The sequence below is a fragment of the Mesoplodon densirostris genome, chromosome 8 (assembly GCF_025265405.1).
Source record: "Mesoplodon densirostris isolate mMesDen1 chromosome 8, mMesDen1 primary haplotype, whole genome shotgun sequence".
Taxonomy (NCBI): domain Eukaryota; kingdom Metazoa; phylum Chordata; class Mammalia; order Artiodactyla; family Ziphiidae; genus Mesoplodon; species Mesoplodon densirostris.
Window position 1 is genome coordinate 2,896,147 of NC_082668.1, and position 25,919 is coordinate 2,922,065.

The 25,919-nt window shown below is 56.6% G+C and overlaps 1 protein-coding gene across 10 annotated transcripts in view; it reads left to right on the forward strand.

The window, feature by feature from the left end:
• Window positions 1-25,919, forward strand: part of PER2 (period circadian regulator 2) — a 41,425-nt gene that overhangs the window by 8,724 nt on the left and 6,782 nt on the right. For 5 of the 10 annotated variants that reach the window (XR_009533164.1, XM_060106124.1, XM_060106125.1 and 2 more), the window contains 20 exons: window positions 2,886-3,022; window positions 3,646-3,708; window positions 4,657-4,811; window positions 6,661-6,782; window positions 7,822-8,023; window positions 9,339-9,473; window positions 10,112-10,163; window positions 11,250-11,392; window positions 13,016-13,094; window positions 15,308-15,414; window positions 15,986-16,139; window positions 16,347-16,455; window positions 17,179-17,304; window positions 17,867-17,951; window positions 18,669-18,831; window positions 18,919-19,043; window positions 19,865-20,029; window positions 21,012-21,266; window positions 23,342-24,153; window positions 25,474-25,660. Coding sequence is in view for 9 of the 10 variants with exons in the window: in XM_060106124.1 (XP_059962107.1) it covers window positions 2,904-3,022; window positions 3,646-3,708; window positions 4,657-4,811; window positions 6,661-6,782; window positions 7,822-8,023; window positions 9,339-9,473; window positions 10,112-10,163; window positions 11,250-11,392; window positions 13,016-13,094; window positions 15,308-15,414; window positions 15,986-16,139; window positions 16,347-16,455; window positions 17,179-17,304; window positions 17,867-17,951; window positions 18,669-18,831; window positions 18,919-19,043; window positions 19,865-20,029; window positions 21,012-21,266; window positions 23,342-24,153; window positions 25,474-25,660 (3,358 nt within the window). In the remaining variant the exon portion in view is untranslated. Of the gene's footprint in view, window positions 1-2,885; window positions 3,023-3,645; window positions 3,709-4,656; window positions 4,812-6,660; window positions 6,783-7,821; window positions 8,024-8,185; window positions 9,257-9,338; window positions 9,474-9,987; window positions 10,085-10,111; window positions 10,164-11,249; window positions 11,393-13,015; window positions 13,095-15,307; window positions 15,415-15,985; window positions 16,140-16,346; window positions 16,456-17,178; window positions 17,305-17,866; window positions 17,952-18,668; window positions 18,832-18,918; window positions 19,044-19,864; window positions 20,030-21,011; window positions 21,267-23,341; window positions 24,188-25,473; window positions 25,661-25,919 lie in introns of those variants that run through there. The other 5 variants (XM_060106130.1, XM_060106131.1, XM_060106132.1 and 2 more) reach the window with 4 other exon arrangements.

A 25,919-nucleotide genomic window follows, 5' to 3' on the forward strand; every position in this document is an offset into this window, starting at 1 on the left:
GAAGTTGCCCTGGACAGGATGAGGGTAGACTCCTTGCTGGTGGTTCTTTCCAGGTTTTTCTTCCTCCGGACCCCGTGCTCACACGTCTCTGTGCATGGACGAGCATTCCCACGGAGCAGCTTCCTAGAAGTGGGGAGGGGCTGGGGTGTAAGCATTGCTAGACACGCCCAGAGACCCCCAGGAAGACTTCGTTAGTCCAACACAGTGCACAGGAGCCCTCCTCCTGGCCAGCCCAGGATGCTGTCGGTCCTGTTAGATTCTGGAAGCCTCCTGCTTTGTGTTTTCCTCATGTCTAACAAGGTTGGGCATCCTTCCAGGCTTATAGCTCTTACCTGGTGTTTCTCTTCGTGGGAACAGTCTGTTCTTAGTCTTTGGTCTCTCTTCCTAGATGTTGGCACCTTTCATTCTTTCATCGAGTTAGCTAGAACTTCCCTGAAATGCTGAAGACCGAGCAGTAGACTGGCTTGTTTTGTTCCTGACCTTCACTGCAAAGAGCTGGCGTTTGAGGTTCTCTGTGATTCGGGACCAATAAACAGCTTCCGGGGCTTCCCTGGTGGCGCAGTGGTTGAGAGTCCGCCTGCCGATGCAGGGGACACGGGTTCGTGCCCCGATCCCGGAAGATCCCACATGCCGCGGAGCGGCTGGGCCCGCGAGCCATGGCCGCGGAGCCTGTGTGTCCGGAGCCTGTGCTCCGCAACGGGAGAGGCCACAGCAGTGAGAGGCCCGCGTACAGAAAAAAAAAAATAAAAAAAAATAAAAAATAAAAAATAAACAGCTTCCGTCTAAAGCCATAGCAAGATACTCTGAGACTTCCTCCCTGTGGCCGTGACCGTCTCCTCTCAGAGTGTAAAGACTTTATCTTCTGAAAATTAAACATTACAGCAAAGATGTCCAAGACTAGCATGACTTAGCATCCTTCGCAGGTAACCTGTTTTTCCTGTCGGGATGTGGGTAGAATTTTCTTTTTTCTTGAAAACATCATTTTCATCAGGACATAGATGGGCCTTGACACTTCTCACATAATTTTGCCTGGTCCTCAGGAAGTCACGCAGATGCAAATCTGCCTTCAGGATGGTTTCCTTCACGTGTATCTTTCACTGTAGTTTCTGTTTCATTGCTATGGTGTCTTTTTCAGAAAGAGATGTTATCTGCAGGTAAAAATGTGCCTTTAATATCAGCCCTTTCCTTGGGCGTGTTTAAAAAGTTTCTCACTCTCATCCTCCCCATCACTGAGTCTGAACTTTAGCTTTCTAATTGCCTGTTGTAATGTGACATTTTCACGTCAGTCTGCAGCTTTAGCTCATCCTTCATTACGTGTTTCATCGAATCCGTCGTTTCTTGCTTTTTGTTTATGATACAGAGTTGGTGCTGTCCTAAAGTTGCTTGTTTCCTCGTGCCATGGAGGTTGTGTGCATCTTGTCTTCATTGCACTTCTTTTCAGAAGCTGCATGTTGGCTCTTTTCTGTTTATCTGGTTCATGAACATGACAGGGTCTGATCAGACCTGCTGTTTTCCAGAGAGTAATGTGGTTGGATTCTGCACGGGTCCCCATCTTTGGCGGGTGGGGGAGCCTGAATCCAGCACTGTCTCCTGCTGTGTGTGTCCTTGGGCAAGTCACCGGCCTGTTTGCCCATCCCTAGAAGGGAATGCTGGTGTGCCGTGGCTGGTGATCATGAGGGTTACGTGAGCCACCATGTGTCACATCCTCAGCACAGGAAAGGTGCAGGGGCACATTCTGCTTTCTGGGGACCCCCTCAGTGAAGGCACCGCTGCCTGGGCCCTCCAGATCTTCCCCCACTGCTCGGTGACCGAGGCTAGCCTTTGGGGACTGTGTCAGTGTGTCCCTTTGCCTACTGGCTTCCTGACCTCCGAGCTCAGGAGGTTTTTGCCCCCACAGGCCGCAGGTTGTCTGGGTGCCTCTGCTTTCAGTAGCCCTCCTCTTCCTGCCCTTCCGGGCCCAGAGAAGATTACAGCTCCCTCCCCCTAACTGGTTGCCCCTGAGCTGCACATCATTTGTAGTTACCTTAACCCTGACCACACCCTTTCGTTCCGGGCCTTCCTCGACCTCTCCACTGGTGTGCATGAGCGCCTGCTTCCTCCCAGGACCTCGCAGTGGGGCACCATCCCAGGTCCTGCTTTTACCCTGTGGCCTCTAAGTCTCCCGTCCTTAGGCTTCTGGTCAACCCCTCCTGCCCCGGCTACTCACTGTCTTTACTCATCCCAGCCTGTGACTGGTCAGTCTCTCATTTCAGCCCCGCTCCATCCACCTACCCGCAAAGCACCAAAGCTAAACTTGCTGTCCAAACACAAGCGCAGTTATAGGAGTCTACTGCTTCCAGCGTTCCAGCAGCTCCTCGTCAATCCCAGATGACTCCACGCTGGCCTCGTACTGGTCCCTCCACTCCCCACCCAACTCGCACACACCTTAGCTTTCGGCTGGACCACCCTGTGCCCGGACCCCTGCTGCTGTAAGGGCCCCGGCCGCTCTGCCCTCCTCACGCAGTGACGCCTGCTCCCCGAAGCCACATTTCTCCCTGGCCCGCAGCCTGGTTTCAGGCTCTGCCCCTGCCCGCAGCCTGGTTCAAGGGCCTCCTGTAACTTGTGACAGCCGAGATTTCTGAACCCCGCTGCCCCCGCACGTCACCTGGGGAGGCCGTCAGCAACTTGGTGTCTGGGGCTGCGGCCACCTGATTCATGCGCCTTCGCATGCGCACGCGCATGGTAGGTGGGAGTCCTGTGGATACGAGCGCAGAAGACCCTCCATTGACCGCACCTCCTGCCGGCGCCTCCAGCGAAACGTGGAGAAAGATTCCCACAGGACACTTCACCTGGTTGCCGCACGACCCCCTGCCCCCTGAACCTGATGACCTTCTCTCGTTTGCCAGCGTCACCCAGGAGCCAGCATGAACGGATGCGCTGACGACGCCCCCAGCCCCAGTGACCCTTCCAAGGAGCCTGTGGAGCCCTGGCCCAGCCAAGCCCCCCTCCAGGAGGACGTGGACATGAGCGATGGCACAAGCGGGTATAAAACCAATGAGAACGGCTCGAGGGGGCGGGACTCACAGGGCAGCAACTGTGCAGACGGCGGCCCGGAGCTGTGGATGCTGGTGGGGCCGCCCAGCACCTGTCAGGGGTGGGTGTGTCTGAGGCCCCCAAGGCGAGGCCGGGCATTTGTTTTCTCAGTGTCTCATTCCGTGCTATTGCGATTGCTTTTGCAGTCTTTAAATCTTGATGACCAAGTTTTATAAGACTTCTGAAAATCTTATTGACTCAGAATAACTAAAATTTGCTAGGGTCTGTCCTTCCTTATGATGGTGATTTGGGGTGTCAGACCGCCAGTAGCTAGACACGTAGCATGGTGACCAGCTCTTGGGAGGCGGAAGAGTCAGGGAACCCCTCGAGCAGCTACTGAACTGATGCCCCGTGGTTTGTAGAAAAAGAACTTCTCCTCTAGTCTTGGGTTTATATCCCCCAGTACTTAGTTTCTCTGGTGTCCAGAGGTTTCTTGTTCTTTTTCTCTTAAGCTCATATTTTTTCCTAATTGACTTACTGTGATGTAATCCAGCCCATCATCGCTGGGTGGATGCGGGGAGAAGTGGATGGATACACTCTTCTGAGTTTAGCCTTTATTTTTTGTTCTTTTAGTCCAGGTACATTTAGTCTGATGATGGTGAAGTCTGAACACCACCCGTCCACAAGTGGCTGCAGGTAAGACCAGTTAGAACTCCCTCAATTTAGAGCCTTTAGAGAGATGGAAAGATTTGTCATGAGATAAGGTTTTGGGGGTGATGCGACTTTTTTCAGGCTTCTGCTAGAACCTGTCAGTCTGAGCAGCTGTCCACCTTGTGAACCCAGCCACGCCCTTTCAGACAACCATCCCCACGGGCCACTCACAGCCCCTGATGTTGCCCCAGACCTGTAGCTGCTCCAGCTCTCACTAAGCAGACCTTGTCTGTGTCTCAGACATGTATCTGGAACACTCACTTTTTTTTACGTGTTTGTAACAAACATGTCCTTAATTTCATATTGACAGATGCTTTCACATCCCCACTGGAGCAAAATCCAGATCTCTGTCCTGGGCATATGGGGCCTTGGCCATCCTCACCCCAGAGGCCTGACCCCTTCGCTCTCTTGGTACCCTCTGTCTACACAGGCCCATCTCCCTCAGCAAGTGCCCCCTACCCTTCCTCCTGCCCCTTCCACGTCCCTGAGTTTGAAGATCCTCCATATAAACCCCCTTTCCTCTCCAAGGCCTTCACACGTCATTTATGTCCTCGCCCCAGGACGCCACTGTGCTGCCCTCTGGGGTCTCCATCACTGTCTCCCTCTCTGTCTGAGATGGAGGTGGGCAGAGCTCAGCAGTGGGGCCTGCTGGCCGGGCTGTGGGTGGACCAGCAGGTGGGAGGGCACCCTCCAGCATTCACCTGGGTCAGAGCACTGGTTCTCCCCGGCAGTTCCTCTCCCCGTGAGAGACACGAGGCGATGTCTGCAGACATTCGTGGTTGTCACGGCTGCTGGGGGCTGCTGCATCCTGCATGCCCACCCAGGAACACGTGGACCGCGGTGTCCTCGCGCCCTGGTGGAGAAACTGGACCAGAGGCACGTTTCTTCCAAAAAGGGCACTTAGGGTACTGACGTCTTTCTTTAACTCCGTAGCAGCAAACAGTCCACCAAAGTGGACGCCCACAAAGAGCTGATCAAAACGCTGAAGGAGCTGAAGGTCCACCTCCCTGCGGACAAGAGGGCCAAGGGGAAGGCCAGCACCTTGTTGACCCTCAAGTACGCCCTGAGGAGCGTGAAGCAGGTGAAAGGTACGTCCGCCTCACCTGTTTGTTCCAACCTGTAGGAGTCGGTTTCACATCTCCCCAAATTAGAGCTTCAGTTGTGTTGATTTTCTAAAATTCAGTCCTGAAGTAGCAGAAGGAAGTTGGGGAAGTCTGACGAAATCTCAACTGGTTGGAAATCTCAGTTCATCGGAAGTTTTCTGTTGTACTTGACTTTTAGAGGGAAAAAAAGCAGGTAGAAAACCAGCTGATAAAAGAAACCTATTTACAACATGAAGCTTTCATGCCCAGGGCTGGGGTCAGGTCACGTTCACAAGTGTCCAGCACCTTCCAGGCTCTGGCTGGAGAGTTGTGACGTGTGTGTACACTGGCGACATGAATAGCCCCCAGCATTTAGCTGAGGGCTTGCCCCTCCTTTAAAAAATAATGTGAGGGGGGCTTCCCTGGTGGTGCAGTGGTTGAGAGTCCGCCTGCCGATGCAGGGGACGCAGGTTCGTGCCCTGGTCCGGGAGGATCCCACATGCCGCGGAGCGGCTGGGCCCATGAGCCATGGCCGCTGAGCCTGCACGTCCAGAGCCTGTGCTCCGCAACGGGAGAGGCCACAACAGTGAGAGGCCCGCGTACCGCAAAAAAAAAAAAATAATGTGAGGGGGAAAAAAGGAAACAAACAGCAACAAAAAAAGGAGAAGATACAAGGAGGGTATTGCCTGATCTTATCCTTAAAGGACAGTATTTTCGAGCTGCTCCAGATTCAAGACCTTGGGCAGTTCATTTCTCGTTTTTCTAAAAATATGTGAATTTCCCTCGTGGTGGTCTTTGTACCAGGAAGGCGGGCAGGCGGGACCAGGCGCCCCCTTTCCGTCACAGGCACACAGTGACAGGACCCACGTGATCCAGGTCCTGCTTCCCTCCGGGTTTTACTGTTAGGTGGAAGAAGTCGTAAGAGCTTTCAGAGCCGGTCAGTGGAATCGACTGAGGCCTTTACCTGAGATGTGTATGTAGAACTCTTCACAGATGCAGTGCAGGAATCCACCAGCAAACACTGCAGATTCCAAAGGACTTGTGTCATCAAGCTCAGACGCTTTACGTTGCAATAAATTCCAGGTCCCTGCCGTAACTTCCACTAGCGTGCAGTCTTCCTTCAGTTGCTCCTGTGGCTGGCCCTTCCACTGAGCTGGGGCCCCTTCCCTGGGTCTCAGGTAAATGCAGGTGCCTCTGTCTCCGGGGCAGGTAAGGAACGCACCGCCGTGGAGGAAGCGCCGGCATCTCCAGTGCACTGTTCTGCCGACAGCCCATCCCCGGAGAGCGGGCCCAGGACACCCACGCCGGGGGTCACCGCAGCACGGTTTAGCTGTTGAAGTCGGGCATCCTGGGTTCCTCTCGCCTGAGGGCTCCCCTCTGGGTGGAGATAGCTTTGTCACCCTGTACGGGGTGTCCCGGGATGAGCGGTCCTCGTCTTCAGTTCTGTTCTGAACAGTTCATTCTGAAAACAGGGCTGTTTCTCATGCCCGGTGTTTCTAAGAGTCGATTCTGTCCGGATGGGAGCGTCTGACCCCCGTGGGGGCAGATGCAGGGGCTGCCACGGAAACATTGTCCTGCGCGGAAACATTGATGCTGTGTCGCGGTCACAGGCCTTTGAGGAAAGTGCGGCTTAGGTGGAACCGTGTGGTCATGTTACTGAAAATAATGTGTCTTTATCGTTTTAAAAATGTCTGTAATCAAAGGCCTTCTGATTTATCAGGGAAAAGAATCCCGGATTTCTCTTTGTCTAGCCTTCGCATTTCTCTGTGTTCTGTGCCCACTTTCTCATGAGAAAGGTAGATCCCCAGCCGTGAGTTAGGGCCGCCCTCAGCCCTCCCCTTGGTCTCACCTACAGCCAATGAGGAGTACTACCAGCTGCTGATGTCCAGTGAGGGCCACCCCTGCGGCGCCCATGTGCCCTCCTACACGGTGGAAGAAATCGAGAGCGTCACCTCCGAGTTTATCGTGAAGAACGTGGTAAGTGTCCTGATGAGCGAAGTCTTCACCCAGGAGGCTCAGCTCAGGTGGCCGAGGTCTTCACCCAGAGCTGCTGGCTGAGCCTCGGTTTCATAGCAGCAGGGTTGGGAGTTTCAGGAAATGAGTTCCTTCCTTAAAAGAAAAGAAGGTAAGTCAGGGATTCCAAAGTGGCGGCCGTGTTGCCGACTTGTGCTGTCCTCTGAGGCTGTCCTCTTGCACTGACTCCACCCCACACCCCGAGTGTGTGTGAGTGAGCCCCCCTTGACCGAGGGCGTGGCCCGCACGGGGGTGGGGGGAAGGGACACACTAGGTGACTGTCAGTTCACTTGCGGGGCGGGCGCTTCGTGAGACTCCACAAGCTCATGCATTTTTAAGCAACCCATAAAGGTGAGGCCTCCCTGGAGGTCTGGAGAAGGGGAGGGAGTTACCCCCAGTTCTCAATTAATGAGAGGAAACCCGAGGGCAGGTGGGGACCCGGAGGTGCGGAATCGCAGCAGGGATGGCCTGCAGAATGGGACTCCCCGGCCCTTCCTGTCTCTTTCCTCCTGTGCCCTCCCTGCAGCTTAACCCCCAGGGAGCCCCGCCCCGAGCTCAGTGGGCCAGCCAGCGTGGGGAGAGCCCTTGGTGGGCCAGGGGGCCTGAGGCCTCCAGCCCCCCAGGCAGCCCTGAGCCCCGGGAGAGAGGGGAAGAGGCCCCCTTCCCCCTCGCGAATCACCCAGGCTGGACGCCAGGGAGCCCCATGCCCAGAAGACCACGCAGGTGACCGCTGCAGGGAATCAGCACAGCTGGGGTTCCTTTTGGCGCCGGAACCCTGATGTGTTTTTTCAGATAATATCCCCCTAGGACCCCAATATATGTAAGAGGGGAGGCGGAGTTATCCCCGTCAGGGCCGAGGAGAGGGGCCCAGAGGCTTCCCCTGACCCTTCACGCATCCTGCTGCCTTCCCGTCTGTCGGCCCCGATTCCCTGCCCCTCGGGGGAGGGTGACCTGTCCAGTCTCCTCTGGCCCGGCCTCACCAGAACCGTGTTCTCCATTCCAGGACATGTTTGCTGCGGCCGTGTCCCTGGTGACCGGGAAAATCCTGTACATCTCTGACCAAGTGGTCTCCATCTTCCACTGTAAGCGGGGCACCTTCCACGACACCAAGTTCGTGGAGTTCCTGGCGCCCCGCGACGTGGGCGTGTTCCACAGCTGCACCACGCCGTGCAAGCTGCCGCCCTGGAGTGTCCGCCGCCGAGCAGGTGAGGGCCCCGCGGCCGGGCTGCCTTGTCCTTCTCCACAGGCAGCATGGGGAGGGGGCCGGGCGGGGCCGCCCCCGACGTGGGGCTGCTGCCCACCTCCCCTCCGCTGGAGGCCTGCGGTAGGCCCCCGTGAAGGGGCCTGAGGCTGCCCTGTCTGTCCCAGGCGCAAGATTAAAGGTGGTTTGCTCAGAATACATTTAGAGAGAGAAAAAAGTCTTTTCATAAATTGCGGAAAGGGGAAACTGCTTCAGAAGAGTGTCAGGTATTTTAGAAAGGAGGTTGATCAGAGCTGGAGCCTGGACATGAGGCTGCGGGGTCGGGGGAAGGACGGAGGTACATCTGCAAGGCTCCCTGCAGGTGGTGCACCGATGTCAGCATAGCGGGGGGCTCCTCACCTCCGCCAGCGGCCGCGCCATCCTCCCGGGCTCACCCCGGCCTTCCAGGCGCTTCAGGCTCTAGTCTGCGCCCAGGTGGCTGCTTCCTCGGACCTCGGGTCCCCCCCCCCCGCCCCCATGTTCCTGGCCACAGGGCTCTCACGGTCAAGTGTCGTGTGTCCCTGTCCTCCTGCAACATGGTTGGGGAGACTTTGCGTCTGGAAGGCATGGGAGCTCTCTCGTGACCAGCACAGGCCTTCACATGAGTGAGTGCAGGAGGGGACCGGTTGACCCGACAAGTCTCAGCAGAAACATGGCACGGGGTCCTGGCAGAAGGTACTGGAGAGGAGAGGAGAGGGTCCCCACCAGCTCAGGCCTTTCAGCGTAAGTCCTGCAGCGTCTGTCCACCTGCACCTAGACCGTCATTAGCCCCTCGTTGGGCTCTGATTGCTCAGAGCTGAGATGGACCCAAAGAGGAGAAGCCAACAGAGACGAGCAGGAAATGGACGGGGCCGGGAGTCACCCCAGAAAAGCTGGGCCTCAGTCATGATCTTAACCAAGAGCCAGCCCTCGCCGTGTCACCCAGAGCTGACCCCCGTGTCGCCCTTGGCTCCTGGGTCAGCACCTCTGCTCACGTCGAAACACCCCTGAGCCCACTGTCACCACCTCCTGGATCTTGGCTCCCTCCAGGCCCTGGTGCTCCCCGCGTCCCCTGCTCCCAGGCAGCCGGCAGCGGGCTGTCACTGTCACAGCCACCTTTCAGCAGCTGTTCCTGACAGCAGACAACCCGGGGCCAGAAGCGCAGTTTGCTTTAGGGTTGACTCATGCAAGGAGGAGACGCTCGCTTCGCGTTTCAGAGGTAGAGCTGCCTGCTTTCTCCCAAAGCCCCAGCCCAAGGGCTGTGCAATCAGATCACTAAAGTTTGTGCTGCACGTTACTAGGACCTGTCAGTGCTGGGTCACCGCGTGGAGGGAGGGAGGCATCGCTGCGTGTGGACTCACAGAACGAACAGGCCGGCGCCGTCTCCCCAGGGTGCTTGCCACTGCATTTTTGTCTGAATAGAAAAGGAGGACCAGGTGACTTCTTGAAGGCCTTTCCAGGCCAGAAATTTTATATCATTTTCCCCAACCAGCAATCATCTACTTTTCCTCATTTCTTTTGAGTAGAGGAAGCTTTACATGAAAGACCAGAGTCTAAGATTTCTTTTTCTAAAATGTGTTTATTGTGGAAACACCATTCCGTCATCTCTGATGAGGTCACCCAGTCGAACTCATGTTTTTACTAGACATTTTCAATTTTAAAGTAAGTTAATATTTAGGAAAAGGCTTGATGTAAGCTGTGAAATGCCCTGAGTTGCTTCTATTAGAATTAAATATCCCCCAAAATATGTAGGTTGAAATGTCCAGGGCTTTATATGCAAAAATTCTGCACGTCAGTCAGTACGTCTTCCACAGTTAAATTGGTCAGTAGATAGTGTGTTTGTAGCAGCACTTTTAGCACGGCATAATTTGGTGAGTGCACGCTCGTGTAATAGATTTCTTCTTAGTCAGAACTGTGGTACAAGGTCTCTAACCTCAGGGCTTTGCTCAGTGCCAGGTAGATCTGCATCACACCTTGACTCAATTCTCCTGCTTCTGCCTGGCCTGTGGGAAATAAAAGCACTGTCCCTGCTCAGTGGTGTAACTGGGTGAGTGACTGGGGCCTTTTCTTTTAGACTCTTTTACTCAAGAATGCATGGAGGAGAAATCTTTCTTTTGCCGCGTCAGGTAAGCCCAGGTTTTCCTGAATTTCATTGCACAGACGTTTCACCCTGAGGGCCTCTAGTGAAGGCGGAGGAGGTGCAGGGGTGCCCTCCGCATGCTGCCAGCCGAGGCCGCAAGCCTGCCCAGGCCCCGTTCTTTGGGGCTGAGGTGCCACAGGAGTATCCCTGCCTCACAGCATGAGTGTTCCTGAAAAGTCCACGAAAAACACGTTTCCATAGGCGGAGTTATTTTGTTTTGTTTTGTTTTGTTTGGGGAGGGGGGCGCCACTCGGCTTGTGGGATCTTAGTTCCCTGACTCTGGGTTGAACCCAGTCCCCGGCAGTGAAAGCACCGAGACCTCACCACTGGACCGCCAGGGAATTCCTGAGCCGTGTTTTAAATGTGCACAAGATATTAAGACAGCCTGGTCAACGACAGAGCGATTTGCCTGCTCCTTGCAGGGAATGTCGGCCGGGGAGCCTGGACTTGCCGTCTCTGACCCGGGAAACTGGCCGGCAGCCCCCACCTGGGAAGGCATGAACCCCAGGGTCCGTGAGGACCCCGGAAGCATGTGTGGCCTTTGGTTCGAGTGTACGTTTTTTCAGGGAGAGCCCCATAGCTTTCCCAACAGGTTTTTGGCCCCAAGTCGAGTGACCAGTTGAGCATCCAGCTGCGGTATCAGGAGTGACCCTGGCCAGACACTGGCACCGTCAGAAGCTGGGGCTGGGACCCCAGTGTTGGAGCAGCATCCTCTCCCCAATTAAAATGCAAACTACTCCAGAGAAGGGCCCCTGAAGCTCCCATGGCTCAGGCCAGTGACTCTCCAATTGACCCCTCACTGTCACCAGACGTCTGAGGGTGAGACGGAGGAGCAGGGTTGGGGGTTCCAGACCCTCGGGCGGGACAGAGGCACAGACCACAGGCCGAGGGAGCACGTCCGGCCCGGCCTGGGTTTCCAGGTGAGGGGCCTGGCTCGGCTCTGCAGGCGTCCATGCAATAAATAAAAGGATTGCTGAGACATAACAGCTGCTGCTGGGGGAGAGGTAACCAGCAGTAAAGGATGACTCCTTCGGTCGTAATCCCCAACCTCTCATCGTGCCCTCCTCTGCAGTGTCAGCAAAAACCACGAGAGTGAAATCCGCTACCACCCGTTCCGCATGACGCCCTACCTGGCCCAGGTGCGCGACCAGCAGGGCACTGAGAGCCAGCTGTGCTGCGTGCTGCTGGCAGAGAGGGTGCGCTCGGGCTACGAAGGTAACAGCTGGCCGAGGCTTCTCCCTCACTTCCTCCCGTGGTTCAGATACATGTGTGTGAGGTGGGCTCCCGGCCCCTGCCTCTCCCCCAGCCTCGGGCAGAGCCTCCATCTCCCTCGAGACTCGGCACCCACCTTTGTCACCTGGCCCTCCCTGTATTCCCATCCACACCACCTCCCCCTGTTGGCTAAGGGCTCCGGGCCCTGGCATCTCTCACCTGGGTCCAGCCCGTCGCTGGGCTGTGGGTGCCTTCCCCTTTCCCTGGCCACGGCCTTCCGTCCACGTAGCCTCGATGGGTCCGGGGCCCACGTCCCTTCTGTCCTCGCGCTCCCCGGCCTCTGAGGTGTGGAACCCCAAAGCAGCCACTGCCTAAGAAGTAAGTGCTGAGCATTCCTCCCTGCTCACCTTGGTCCGTCCCACCTCCTGCTGGATGTCCCGCCCTCCGGTACGGCCTGGTTTCTGCAGACCAGCTGTGGAGCCTCCAGGGCCCAGCGTTCCCCTGACCCCCAGTCTCTGTCCTGCTGTTTCCTCCCCTAGGGCTCCTCCCCTCCACCTCTGCCTGTAGAAACCCAGTCATCACAGCAGGCTTACCTCACCAGGTGTCCTTTTTGGGACCTGCTGGCTCCTCAGGCCACCCCCTCCCAAAGGACCCAAGGCACTTTGCCACGCTGCTTGTATCCTTCCAGCAGCCCCTCCTCATAGACTTTCTTGTGGCACAGCCTCGCGCTGACTACAAGACCTGGCCAGGAACCTAGGTCCTCACCGTGGCGACTCAGCAAGTCACGTGATTTCAAAATTCTCTGAAAGCAGGGCCATCTGTAAGTCCTGAACCACAGGGGTCCAGTTTAGTCCAGGTTTAATTGTACTTACAATTGTCTCTCAGTGGTTAATGATATCTTTTTTTAAAAGGCATTTCTTAAAAGTGATAGAAATGTTTTAGGTATATGAGTTTCTTTCAGATGTTTGATGGATTCCCACATATAGAACATTCTCTTCTAAATATTCAGTAAAGGTTTAGAGGGGTTACTCAGATCTCAGCAAGTTATTCCCCCAAATGATCAGAGTCTCCTTCAAGAATGAAAAGTTTTGGAATTATGAATGTTTTGTCCATGAATTTGGTAGTTGAGGAAAATTCTGCATAGGTGACTTCCTTTATGAAAATTACTCTTAGCACCTCTGCCCACCTTAGAAACTGTGAAGTCCCAATACAATGACATTTGCTGAGAATTTTGAATCCAAATATTTTACTCCTTTAAAAAATATAATTTGTTCAGTTCACTCTTGTTGGATCGTAAACATCATGAAGACGGCCTTCCAGCATGATTTTGCTGAAAGAAGCCTAAACCTCACCACGTGGTTCTGCTAACGTGGCAATTCCTGGCTTTCTAGACTAAAACTGGTCCACAAAGAAGTTGAGAAGTCTGGCTGGTGGTCACCAAGCGTAGGGTCTGTTCTTCTCCCTTCAGGACAGGCTCTGTTACTCAGAGTCCACTTTTAATTTTTTCTCTAGCTCCCCATCATTCGGAATCTATCAACACATGGTGGTTTCCAGTAGTTGTAGTATGACTACATAAAGTACGTATGTCTTAGAATCAGAAATCTGTGCAAAATTCTTTTCTTGCAGCCCCTAGGATCCCTCCTGAAAAGAGAATTTTTACGACCACACATTCGCCAAATTGTTTGTTCCAGGACGTGGATGAAAGGTAAGCAATGCAGCGCCGTCCTCCTGCCAGCGCTCGCCTCTCCCGCGGTCCTGGCCTTGAAGTCAGTATCGCATCCTTTATGTCAGCCGGTCGCCCTCTCTCCCCAGATATTTTGTGTTTCAGCATTATCTTGGTAGTTACTTAATAACTAAATAAAGCTCAATCAGTTTTCATGTTTTTGACGCTGAAGCTGTTTAGCTAAAGCTAAGGCTGCATGTTATGTGTAATAATCAACTAAAACATTTAATTATACATAGACAGTGAGATAATTATGGAATTACACTAAAAACCTCCTAAGGTATGGACGCTGTGTAGATGGGGCATTCTAGGGAGCTGGTCATCATTCTAACTGAGCCTGTCTTTATTACCTTGTTTAATAAACCCGTTTCAAAAATTGGGCACATGAGTAAAGGCTGGTACAACCAGGGACTGTGTGCCTGGGTCAGTGTGAGGACACCCTTGGCAGGATCCCAGCACAGGTGCATCCTCCGGCCTGCATGCCACAGGCTGCTACAGGGAGGGGGCCACCTCATACCTCTGCCCAGAGCCCGCTCAGACTCCCCTCCTGCGTCTCCCACCCAGGGTGCTGTAGCTGGTGCCCATGGCCCCACTGGAGTCGGGAGCACTGACCATTCTGAGAGGGCTCTGGGTTCTCTGGCATCGGGTCAAGGGCCCTGTGCGACTCCCCGGCTCCTGGGCAGACGCACCAAGACGCACAGAATGCTGCGGCTGCCGGCAGTGATCGGGGAGAAGCCTCCTGGGAAGACACACGGGAAACACACTGGGTTTCGTGCAGTGACATCCGTGGAGGGTCAGGACCTCCTCACTGCCTGCACCTGGTCTGGGGACACGAGGTACCCCCTCGGATGCAGGCCACGGGGCCTGCTGGACAAGTTCTGCTCTTGGGCAGCCAGGGCCCATAGCCTCCACCAGCCCCTGAGTGCTCAGGTGTGCCCTGCCGGCCACCTGCGACAGAATCTCCGGAGGGTCGGCGTCGAGGTGCAGGTTCCCAGGCCCCACCCAGCCCCGCCCAGTGAGACCTTGGAGGCGGGGGCTGGGAGCTGCATTTGTGTAGCAATCCCAGGATAATTTTTATTCCTCCAAAAGACTAAGAACTCGTGTCTGCAGTTGCCCCAGGTGTCCACTCATCTGTGTGCAGGAGGGCTGGTGAGCAGGTCGTTACGGGCCAGCAGGCTGCAGAGCCTTCCTCAGCAAAGCCCAGTGGGAAGCCCAGCCCACGAGCCCAGGCTGGCCGGGGTTCCTCCCTCTCCTCCTCTGGCCAGGCCCTGACCAGGGACATTCTGTACATCCTGTCCAAAGGAAGACACGAGGCCCAGAGAGCATGCCTCAGACGACGAGGAGGGAATCTAAGAATGGCGCCGGGCCCGTGAGGAAGTTCTACCCCACACAGAACAGGCAGCCTTCACTCTAATGACGCAGGAGGACATCCTCCACCAGAGCAGAAGGGTTTGGGAAGACAGCTTTTGGGATGAAAGAAGATGGGCCTGAGAAGGGGAAGGCCGAGCTGCAGCTCAGAAGTGGGGACGGCACCTGAGCTGGCAGAGGGTGCTGGACACAGAGCGGACGGGACACGACAGAGGGAAGGGGGACTACAGGAGTTCAGTGCAGGACATCGCCCGGAGAGCAAAACAACAGCTCCCAGGGAAGACATGACGGGCACAGAGCGAAGGTCCCCAGCCAGTGGTGGCGACTCCTGGGGAGCCGCGGTCAATTGGACCGGACCCAGTGGCCACACTTAGAGCAGGAGAAGAACACCTTGAGCTGGAAAAGACGCACACGGACGGAGTTTTCCTGGTCCCAGCAAACTTGTTAAAAATAAAAGTCTGTGTCAGGCCACATCTAGCCAAACTTACGAACGACACAAAACAAGAAAAAGGTCTTAGGAGAAGAAAACAACATTGTCATGATTGATTCTTTCAGGAAATCAGACACAGAGCTGAAGCCCTGAGCCTGTAACGGGCAGGGACCTGTGGGGCCTTATTTGCTCTCGCAGACCCTCGGCGATGCTGCCGTCGTTCGTTTGCTAATTAGTTAAAAGACTGTTTCTTTGTTAGCACGATACCCAAATTTTGGTCTTTGGGGAATTTGGAGTCGGACTCGTTCCTGGAGATGGTCAGCTGCCTCGTTTGGAGGCTATGTTCTGGCTCGTGTCCTGAAGCGCAGCCATGACCCTGTGTGCGCTTGCTTTGCAGGGCGGTCCCCCTCCTGGGCCACCTGCCCCAGGACCTGATCGAGACCCCTGTGCTCATGCAGCTGCACCCCAGCGACAGGCCCCTGATGCTCGCCATCCACAAAAAGAGTAGGTCCCCTCATCACGGTCCATCCTGGGGGTATGGACAAAGCTAGTGCGCTCTGGGAGTGTCTTCCCGAGGTCAGCACCCAGCGGGAGGGGTCCCATGGGCTGCGGGCAAGGGGTGCCCCGCCCCCTGCCTGAGTCCTGGTGCTGTCGGTTGAGAGTCGCCCTCAGCCTGAGTCCTCGGCCTCTCATCTTTTACCATTGGCTTCGCCAGCAGGCGGGAGGAGGAGAGACAGGGTCAGCTGCAGTGGGGGATTGGGGAGTGGTCTGCCCAGGCCTCACCAACACAGGTGACACTGAGCATCCCGCTGGCAGCAGACCTGTGAGGCTCGCAGGGAAGTGTGTCCTAAAACATGTAAGGACACTGCCGCAAACAGTCCCCGGTCGCAATTTAAAGCAAGACGGGGGATTGAAAGTGGTGGCTTTGAAGAGGTATTGGCATCTCCTAAGTTTTCAGATGATTCCAGAACCATCTGATTTTCAGATGCACTTTTGCATCTCCACATGTCTTTTCTTATACCATGAACACTGGTTGAATCTCTTCATGTCCTGAACTCTGTTTTCGCTCTCCTAGTCGTGCAGTCCGGCGGGCAGCCTTTCGACTATTCACCCATCCGGTTCCGTGCCCGGAACGGGGAGTACGTCACGCTGGACACCAGCTGGTCCAGCTTCATCAACCCGTGGAGCAGGCAGATCTCCTTTGTCATCGGGAGACACAGAGTCAGGGTGTGAGTGCTCCCAGTGCCTGGGGGGCGGGGAGACCAGGACCCCGGTCACCTCCCACCACGTACCTGCGCTGACCTGCCCCCTGCCCCCTGGGGGGCCCGGGCCTTGTTCAGGCAGAGCAGTGAGCGGGGGGAGGCAGGTGGCGGGCCGGGGGTCTGCAGAGAGGAGGGCGGGGCCCCGACTCACAGAGACAAACGAAAACCATGCAGGGGGCCTTTGAATGAGGACGTGTTCTCGGCGCAGCCGTGCGTGGAGGAGAAGGCCCTGCAGCCCGGCACCCAGGAGCTCACGGAGCAGATCCACCGGCTGCTGCTGCAGGTGGGTGTGCTGCCTGCACGTCCTACCTCCTGCCCCCGCAGGCAGCCCGGAGCTGCCCTGAGGCCTGGGCCCCCCCACCCCCCTTCTCAGGCTCTTGTCCTCCTTCCAGCTCTGCCCTGCGCCCTGCTGCCCGTGGTGGTGGTCTCTGTCCCACCTGCATGGGCCTTGCCCGCATGGGGGCTGCCCCCGCCTCGCACATTCAGGGCGTCTGTGTCTGAACCACAGCTCTGGGCAAGTGGCTGAAGGGCGCACCCCAGCCCAGTCCCCACGTCCCAGGCGCCAGCCCACACGTGGCCCCCATGGGTGGAAGGCGGCGGGGGCATCCCTCCAACGCGGGGGACGTCGCGCTGGCTCCAGGGGGAACTGAGAACACCTCTCCCTGTCCCTGGGGACACAGCACTCAAGACAGATTCCTGCAAGCACGTGGGCCCCACGAGGAGTGGCCTCCTGCCTCTCGGTTCCGGGGGCTGTGGGAACTGTTAGGCACCTTGTTTTGTTTCCAAGCCCCGTGGCCGTGGACTCCCTGTTGGTGGAGTCTCCTGGGGATTGGGATCCAGGACCGGCCCCGTGGGTGGAGCCTGGGAGCCCACTGCAGCCTGACCCTGGGTCCAAGCCCAGCCCCACCTGGTCCCCGCCGAGGGCCCCCGGGCAGGTCGCGGCGCCTCTGAGAGAAGGCGGGTGCGCCCCGGCCCGTCCAGAGTCCTTCAGTTGCTGTCTCCCCAGCCTGTCCCACACAGCAGCTCCAGCGGCTACGGGAGTCTGGGCAGCAGTGGGTCCCACGAACACCTCCTGAGCCAGACCTCCTCCAGCGAATGCACCGGCCAGGAGGACCCCTGCCAGAGGAGAGCCGTACGTGCCCCTGTGTCCCCCTCTGTCTGTCATCTGTGACTCAAATGTCTGAGCACTCCAGAAACAGCCCTCGCCGGGGCCGAGCCTTTCCGACCTCACCTGCTTCTGGCTGCTCTGAACTTGGCTCACCTGGGACTTGCTGTGTAACCTCGAAAGGGTGGAGGCAGCCACAGACTGGCTAGAGGTTCCGGTGAAAATTATTTAATTTTATAAAATTAAAAATTAAATTAAATTTAAAAATTAAATTAAAAAATTTAAATAAAAATTTTTAATAAAATTAAAATTTTTATAAAATTAAAAATTATTTAATTTTAATTAAGGCCCATCAAGCAAAAGTGAGGATTTTACTGTAGGGTTAGGGTTAGAAAGACGAAAGTGTAACCTGCCGTTCCCTTCACTTCTTCTTACCCTTCAGAATCGTAGAATCTGCTGTAGCTAGTTCTGCCTCTCGGGTCGCATTCAGAACTTGCTTCTGTTGCTGGGATTAATCCTGCTTTTCTCTTTCCAGGGTGGGGCAAAGGCTTCGGGGTCTCCCAGGGTGAATGATGTGTTTTTCTTCCAGGAGATTTGTAAAACTGGTGACAAGATCAAAAGCAAAAGTCCTTATCCGGATGAATCTGGAGAACAAAAGAACAAGTCTGCTGCAGGTAACAAATGATCCAGCATTTCCTTAGTGAGACTTGAGCGTGGTGAGGTGAGGAGACGGAAAGCTGTACCGCCGGCAGTTATTGTTATAATTGTTATTCCTGCCAAGTCATGTTTGAAAAGACCAACCCTCCCCAAGGCAGGGAGTGTCGACTGACCATAAGGCGCCTATGATCTTATTGGCCCTGAAAGTTTCAGGAGTTCAAGTGAAGAACTGACCTTTCCCACTGCTGAGTCCCTGACCCTGGGGACAGGCCGGACCGAGTGCCGCAGAGAGAGCACCCCCCAGGCCCCCCTGTGGACGGCACAGCAGTGCTGCATGAATAGCAGGCTGTCACCGGGTCTCTGCGTCCATGAAGCATATTCTGAGGCCCCAGCCTTATCTTTAGATAGAATTAAAGTGCTTTGTAAGTATAGAGTGTACTCTGGGGAAAACAAGGATTAACTGAAAAAACAATGTTGTAAGGGCTTCCCTGGTGGCGCAGTGGTTGAGAGTCCGCCTGCCGATGCAGGGGACACGGGTTCGTGCCCCGGTCCGGGAAGATCCCACAGGCCGCAGAGCGGCTGGGCCCGTGAGTCATGGCTGCTGAGCCTGTGCGTCCGAGCCTGTGCTCCGCAACGGGAGAGGCCACAACAGTGAGAGGTCCGCGTACTGCAAAAAAAAAAAAGAAAAAAGAAAATTTTTAAAATAAAAAAAAACAATGTTGTCGTTCCTCCAGAAATGCAGAGCAGTTCCCCGGCTCAGATGAAAGCTGTTGCAGCCACGGAAAAGGACAGCTCCAGGGCCAGCCTGCCCGAGGCCGGCCTTCCTGAGGAGCCGGCCTTCAAGAACCCGCTCGCGGGCTCCTACCAGCAGATCAGCTGCCTGGACAGTGTCATCAGGTGCGGCCCTTCTGGCTTCCCTCCCTGCCCAGCTGATCACACTGTGGGGTTCTCTGTTACATGAAGCCCTTTATCACCCGCCCACAGGTACCTGGAGAGCTGCAGTGAGGCCACCACCCTGAAGAGGAAGTGTGAGTTCCCGACACACCTCCCCACATCGAAGGCCAGCGACAAGCGCAAGGCCCCCGCCGGCCCCGGGCCACATGCCGCAGGTACCTGGTTCGTTTGAGCTGTTAACCGTGGGATAACTTAGCCCCTCTCTGGTGGGACCAGGCATCATTTGAGGTCCTGGAGCCCCTTCTTCCAGGTGGATTCTGAGCGGCTTCAGGGACACGGTATTGGGGTATAGGCTATGTTTTAAATGACCAGAGTAGCTCAGAACTTCTTATGAGCTGGAGATAAAGGTGGTCCTGGACTTTGAGGGCAGGATCCTCCGGGGCTGCTGGAGGCCAGAGCCTCTCGGGCTGTCATTCTTGGGCGTCTCAGAGGAGGACTGGCCTCTGAGGGTCAGTGACCCCACGAGTCAGATGAGACCTCAGGCCATTCAAACGTGAGGGCGTTGCCGGTGGCCACCACCAGGATCAGAAGTAGGGTCTCCCATTGTAGATGGAAGCCCAGGCAACCGGACAGCCGTGCCCTGGTGGTCTGGCCCAGCCCGCAGGGAGAGAGCGCCACCTGCCTGCCTGCACTCAGCAGACGGGCTCCTGACTGCCGGGCGGCCCTCCCCGCAGGCCCACGGCAGAGGCCCTGACCCAGGGCGCTGCGGTCACCTGCTGCCTACCGCCTGCCTCCTCCCAGAGGACTCCGGAGGTCAGGGCGGTGGCGTTCCCATTTCAGAATCTCCTCTTCTCCGCCATCCCCCGTGAATAAACACCTGAGGACACAGTGTCACCTGCCAGGACGTGTGCAGACTTGCAGCTGCCCCCCGCCCCTGCCCCCGGTACTAGGGCACCACCTAGGCCTCCACGCGGCTTATCCCAACAGTTCCTTTTTATCACATTTTTGTGTCTTGCTTCCATTTTCCCTTATAAAGAGACCGCATCACCCTCCAAGGTGAACAGCCACGCGGACATCAGCACGCACTTGGCTTCGCTGACACTGCCCAGCAAGGCACAGAGCGTGGTGTCCCTCACCAGCCAGTGCAGCTACAGCAGCACCATCGTTCACGTGGGCGACAAGAAGCCACAGCCTGAGCTCGGTATGCTTGCTGCTCCTTGGGTGATGTCAGGAGACATCGGGCTTGAACGATAGAGATGAGAAGTTTGACTGCCGTCCTCAGATCCTTTAAGTTTATCCAAGTGTGGAGGAAGCTACACAGCCCAGTAACAGGCGTGCAGGAAATCCGTGCAATGCCGGGCGGGGGTGGCAACACCTCTCCTGCCCCCGCTGCACTCTGGCTCCACCTGTGACAGGTGTCTGCTCAGGTGTCGATACAGAGGGGCCTCCCAGGACTCCCCCTTTGTTGGTGCCGAGAGAAGCCTGGGGACGAGCCCTGCCCCCATCCCGCTTCCTTGGATGGGGTTACAAGCCTGGCCCTCCCTGTCTGAGGACAGGAGCCAGTACGGGTCGTGATAGCAGGACAACCGAGGGCATCACACTGAGCTGTTCTTCAGATACCACGAGTAAAACGAATCCTGAATTCGTTCTTTGCTTGGAAGAGGGGCGTGATGAGGGCAAAAGTACACGTCAGAGAGTCAGTGTCCAACCCCTTTCAGGATGGTCCGCGGTCCCACCTGCCCCATCCTGTCTGCACCCGCAGTTCCACTGGCCACACTGTCAAGCCCGTGGTCCTGAGCCAGGATGAGGCCGTGCACCAGCCTTAGCCTCTTTTGCTCTGAAAGAACAAGACAGCTTGGAGTGTCTTCAGCGTCAGAGGCTGACAAACCCCCGAGGTGCCCCAATTTAGAGGACTGATCCCGGAGCCCCCTGGGTACTGGGGCTTCCTACCCCTGCTTTTTGCCTTTTGTCATTAACTTTCTCAGAAAGCTAAACAAATACATCATGAATTTCATCCCCATGCTGTGGGCATCGTGAGGGAATCTTATCCCCATGCTGTGGGCATCGTGAAGGAATCTTATGTGCGAATGATTTCTATTCTTCGTAGGTGCAGTATGCGTTTTTTCAGCCGTTTTAAAATAGAAGGGCCCTTGCAGATGAGAGCTGTGCGTCTTCTGTTACAGAGACGGTGGGAGATGCTGCCAGTGGGCCCGAGTCTCTGGACTGCCTGGCGGGCTCCATGCTGCCCTGCGGCCTGGGCCAGGAGCAGGGGCCCTTCCGGAAGCTGGGCCTCACCAAGGAAGTGCTGGCCGCCCACACCCAGAGGGAGGAGCAGGGCTTCCTGCTAAAGTTCAGAGGAATAAGAAAGCTCAGTGTCTTCCAGTCTCGCTGCCACTGTTACTCACAAGACAGATCCAAGGGGCAGTCGAGTGAAAGAGGTAAGTGGTAATACCTGAACTAAAAGTGGATTTATTTTTGAACTTCATTCTTAATGCTACTGAGTCTAGTGCTGCTTTCAGAAGGCGAGATGTCCCCAGTTTGGGATGCGTGGGTTTGTAAGAAGCTGTTGGAACTTGACCAGCGATGCTCTCAAGGATGTCACTTTGTGTTCCTAAGGGAGCAGTGCTGTAAATAGTGGTGACAGTCCCAGCCCAGGCCCCTGTGGAATGCAGGGTGGGCAGTTGCAACGCTGCCGTGTCAGACATTTCTTGCCTGGGTGACTTTGAGGGGCAAGAGACCCTACCCCACCTTCCCACCCAGACAGGACCCTCAGAGGACCAGCTGGGCTAATACACCACCCAGAGAAGGAGCATGGCACTGACGGGGCGTTTGGTGTCAGGCCCCTGAGGGAGGAGGGAGCCCTGGACGACACCGTAGGAGGGAATGGCGCCCTTCTCCCCAGAGCACGTACGCTCCTGGCGGATTGGCCTCAGGGCCAGGCTGCAGACTCCAAGCCCGACAGAGCCCGGGGGTGCGTGAAGCTGCCCTTTAGGCTGAGAGCCATCAGGTGGTCAACGGGCAAGGGATGAAGTGGAACAGATGATCTTCCCTGCCCCTCTTCTGGTCCAGGAGCCTGGCTCCCAACCCCCAGCCACCTTCCCAGGCCCCACGGACAAGGCTGAGCTGATCAGAGATGCCGCCTCTTCCCTGGGCTCCCAGGCCGTGACCCAGGGATCAGAGCCGAGAGCTAGTGAGCCCAGGGGACACACACCATGAGGACCCAATTCCCCCTGGTCTCTGGGCAGACACACCAAAACAGATGTCCCAGAAGAGAGAGGCTGACACACTCCTTAAGGAGTTTATCTTTTCTCCTCCTCCTTTCCCCCTTCCTCCCCAGACCCAGGGTTACTACCAGCACATCAGGAACTTCTGTGGAAATCAGGAAACGGTGCCCACACCACCGTAGCCCTGGCTTGGTGCAGAATTCCAGCCCCCTCTTGCTCCCTTGGCCGCGCATTTTGTGCAGTGCACAGACTGCACAGCTGTCCACAGCAGCCCCGCCTAGACCCTGGTGTGGCATCCCAGGAGCCCAGTGCTGTAGCTCCGGGTCCCAGTAGGGGACAGATTTCCTGTAGGAAGAACACCAGGCAGAGAGGCTGAATGGCAAAACCTCCACCCACTTAGCAGTCTGCTTTGGGCTGGCCCATTTGCCTTTAGCTTGTGGCACGGCCGGCAGGGGATGTCCTCGCACACCTGCTGCAGGAGCCTGGAGTTACCCTCTGTGACGGGAGAGGAAAAGCTGAGGTTCCTGGGACCCATTCCATTGCCTACCCCACCCTCCACCCCCGCTCGGCATGACCCCTGAGCCCACAGTACTCCCAGCGCTGGCCGGTGCCCAGGGGAGGCAGGGGGGACATGCCCAGGGTCCCTTATGTCACTGGGTGGAGCTCCTCCAGCCTCCTGAGAAAGGCCCTCTCAGCAACACTCATCGTCAGAGAGGAAGACCTTGGTTCCAAGGGCGAGCGTTCCTTCGGCCCTTTGACTTCACTGGGCTGGAATCACAAGCTTTCTAAGCAGGAAGCATCTCTTTTTAAGGAACAGCAGTGATAAAGCTCGTAAAATTGACAAATAAGGTTAGATGAGATCAGTGGTTCTGCCTTTAAGGTTTCACAAACGGCTCTTGGGGAATAGCGTCATCTTGCAGCTTTCTTACTGTTTTGGACAAATAAAACCTTGATGCCACTTACCACTATTACTTCATGAAAGAAACGGCATTTTGATATGAGAAGAAAGCAAGGAATGTGATCTTGCAACAAAGGGGTGGCCCTTTAAATGGATTGAATCTAGTTTTATGAAAACCTAACGTTTTGCCCTGATTTTTCTCACTTTGCTGAGGATCCGGGAAGACCGGGTGGTGGCCCGTGATCCCCAGGCTGGTGATGGGGAGAGTGACACTGACTGTTGAACTGGGAGGTGCCTTCAGGTTTCTGAGGTTCTACAAATCTCTGAGAATTGACGTAACAGGAAACATAATTTTTACATTTTAAATCTTGTTGTTTTCCCATTATTTTAGCTGCTCCCAGACTAAGAAATACCTCTGGAATAGATTCATCTTGGAAAAAAACGGGGAAGAACAGAAAACTTAAGTCCAAACGGGTCAAGCCTCGAGACTCCTCGGGGAGCACTGGGTCCGGGGGGCCCCAGCCCCAGCAGCTGCCGCTGGTGGGCCTGAATGCCACAGCCTGGTCACCGTCGGACACATCCCAGTCCAGCTGCCCCGCGATGCCCTTCCCCGCCCCGGTGCCCACTTACTCCCTGCCCATGTTTCCAGCCCCAGGGATAGTGCCAGCTCCAGGGACCATGGCAGCGGCACCCGGAGCTCCCCACGCCGGCCTCGCGCTGCCCGTGGACACCCAGCGCGAGTTCGCGGTCCAGCCCCCACCGTCTGCCGGCCCCTTGGCTCCGGTCGTGGCCTTGGTCTTACCCAGCTGCCCCTTCTCCCCGGTGACCCCGAGCCTGCCCCCCACTTTCTTCCCTGGCCAGCTGAACTTGCCATCCGAGGTGATGCCTGCCTCGCAGCCCGAGTTCCCTGGTCGGACCTCATCCCCCAAACAGCCGCACACGTGTCCCCCGGCAGAGCGCGGGCTGCCCGTGTCGCGCGTGGCCGCCCTGCCCTCAGGCACGGGGTCCACAGGCAGGACCTCGCCGCTGCTCTTCCAGTCCTGCGGGAGCTCGCCCCTGCAGCTCAACCTGCTGCAGCTGGAGGAGGCCCCTGAGGGCGGCTCTGCGGCCGCAGGGCCCATGGGGCCCACCGAGACCGTGCGATCGGGGCCCGACTGCCAGCCTGGCTCATCCTGGGACCGGCAGCCCGAGGCACCGCCGACCGTAAGGATCTCCTGGTGCCCTTTGTCTAACAAAGGCAGGTGGCAAATGCGGGCTCCACGGGCGGGTCATGAACATCCTCACCTCAGGTGGTCCCTGCACTGAGGTTACTACCAGACCATTTCAATTCCAACATAAACACGTGTGCTAGGAGATAACATTTTCCGGGTAAAAGACCCTATCAGAGTAGACCAGTTTTTATTTTTATTTTATTTTTTTGCGGTACACGGGCCTCTCACTGTTGTGGCCTCTCCCGTTGCGGAGCACAGGCTCTGGACGTGCAGGCTCAGCGGCCATGGCTCACGGGCCCAGCCGCTCCACAGCATGTGGGATCTTCCCGGACCGGGGCACGAACCCGCGTCCCCCGCATCGGCAGGCAGACTCCCAACCACTGCGCCACCAGGGAAGCCCCTAGACCAGTTTTTATTGTCTTGGGATCTGAAGGGAAAAAGGGAGATTGATTTTCTGATGGCGGATGCAGGCTCCAAATAGCCACGGTCATTTCGTGACTCGTCGTCATGGGCCTCCAAGTTTTCAATGAATACTTCGAGGATAAAGCACAGTCAGGTGAAAGGTCAGAACGGAGGCTCCTTGGAGGGCAGCTGGCAGCAGAGGGGCTCACGGTGGAGGAGCAGGGCCAGCAGGGAGCTGGAAACCAGTGCAATGGGTACTCCTCCTCCCAAGTCTTGAGGGACGCTGGCGTGTACTCTTACTCGGTTAATGAAACTGTAGTTTGATTTCCAGTTAATGCTTCTGTGTCCTGAGAGCTTCGGTGTGTGGTCACATCCGCTGAGGCAGTGTGATCCGTGGGCCCTCCAGGGAAGGAGCTGCGTGGGGCTCCCCTGCCCGCGCTCCTGGGAGAGGAAGTGGGAACACGGCTGCTGCCCTCCTGACTCCCGGGCCTACAGTCTGGGTTCCAAGGATCGGAGGGTTGGGGCGCTCCCAGGCCAAGCCCCCCTCATGCCCAAGCCTGTCCCCACTCTGGGTCACGGGAGCCGGGAAGCCAGAGCCCTGCCTCTGCGAGGATCGGCTTTGGGGTGCTGCAGGAGACACTTGCCCACCTTGGCGGAGGAACGAGCATGAGGCTTCCCCCGCAGGGACCCAAGAGCTGCCGTCTTTAGTAGGACTGTCCCTAAATTAAATTCAATTACATGGCATCCATCCCACCACCAAGAGTCCCGCTGTGGTCCCAGTAACCACGGGGTCTGTGCACGTGGCACGTGGAGGAAGGGCCAGCGGTCCAAGGAGGGTGCACCCGCTGTGTCCCCGAGAGTCTGGTGCAGACAAGACACTTGACTTGGTGTCTCCCCGCTGTTCCCACAGTGCGACAAGCCCAGGGACACCCAGAGCAGCGACGCCCTGTCCACGCCCAGTGGCCTGCTGCGCCTCCTGCTGCGCGAGGACCTCTGCTCAGCCACGGGCTCAGCCCCGTCCGGGAGCGGGGCCTCCACCACCTCCTGCTCCCTGGGCTCCGGCTCGCTGGCCTGCGACGCATCCGGAAGTGGGGCCGGTATGTAGGTGGTGCTGGGAGTCGGGGCGGGGTGGGAGGTGGCAGGTATGTTTGGAAGATTCTCACGTGATGCACCTGGGTGTCCTTGACTCTCCGCCCCCCAGGGAGCCAGTCACCCCAAAGCCGCAGGCTGACTTGGGCAGGGCCCCGACATCCAGGCATCCAGTGGCACCCCGAGCAGCTCCTTGGACAGGCAGCTGGGTTCCTCCTACCCCGCTCCACCTGTGCAGACGGCAGCCCCGGCCCACCCCAGCTCCCT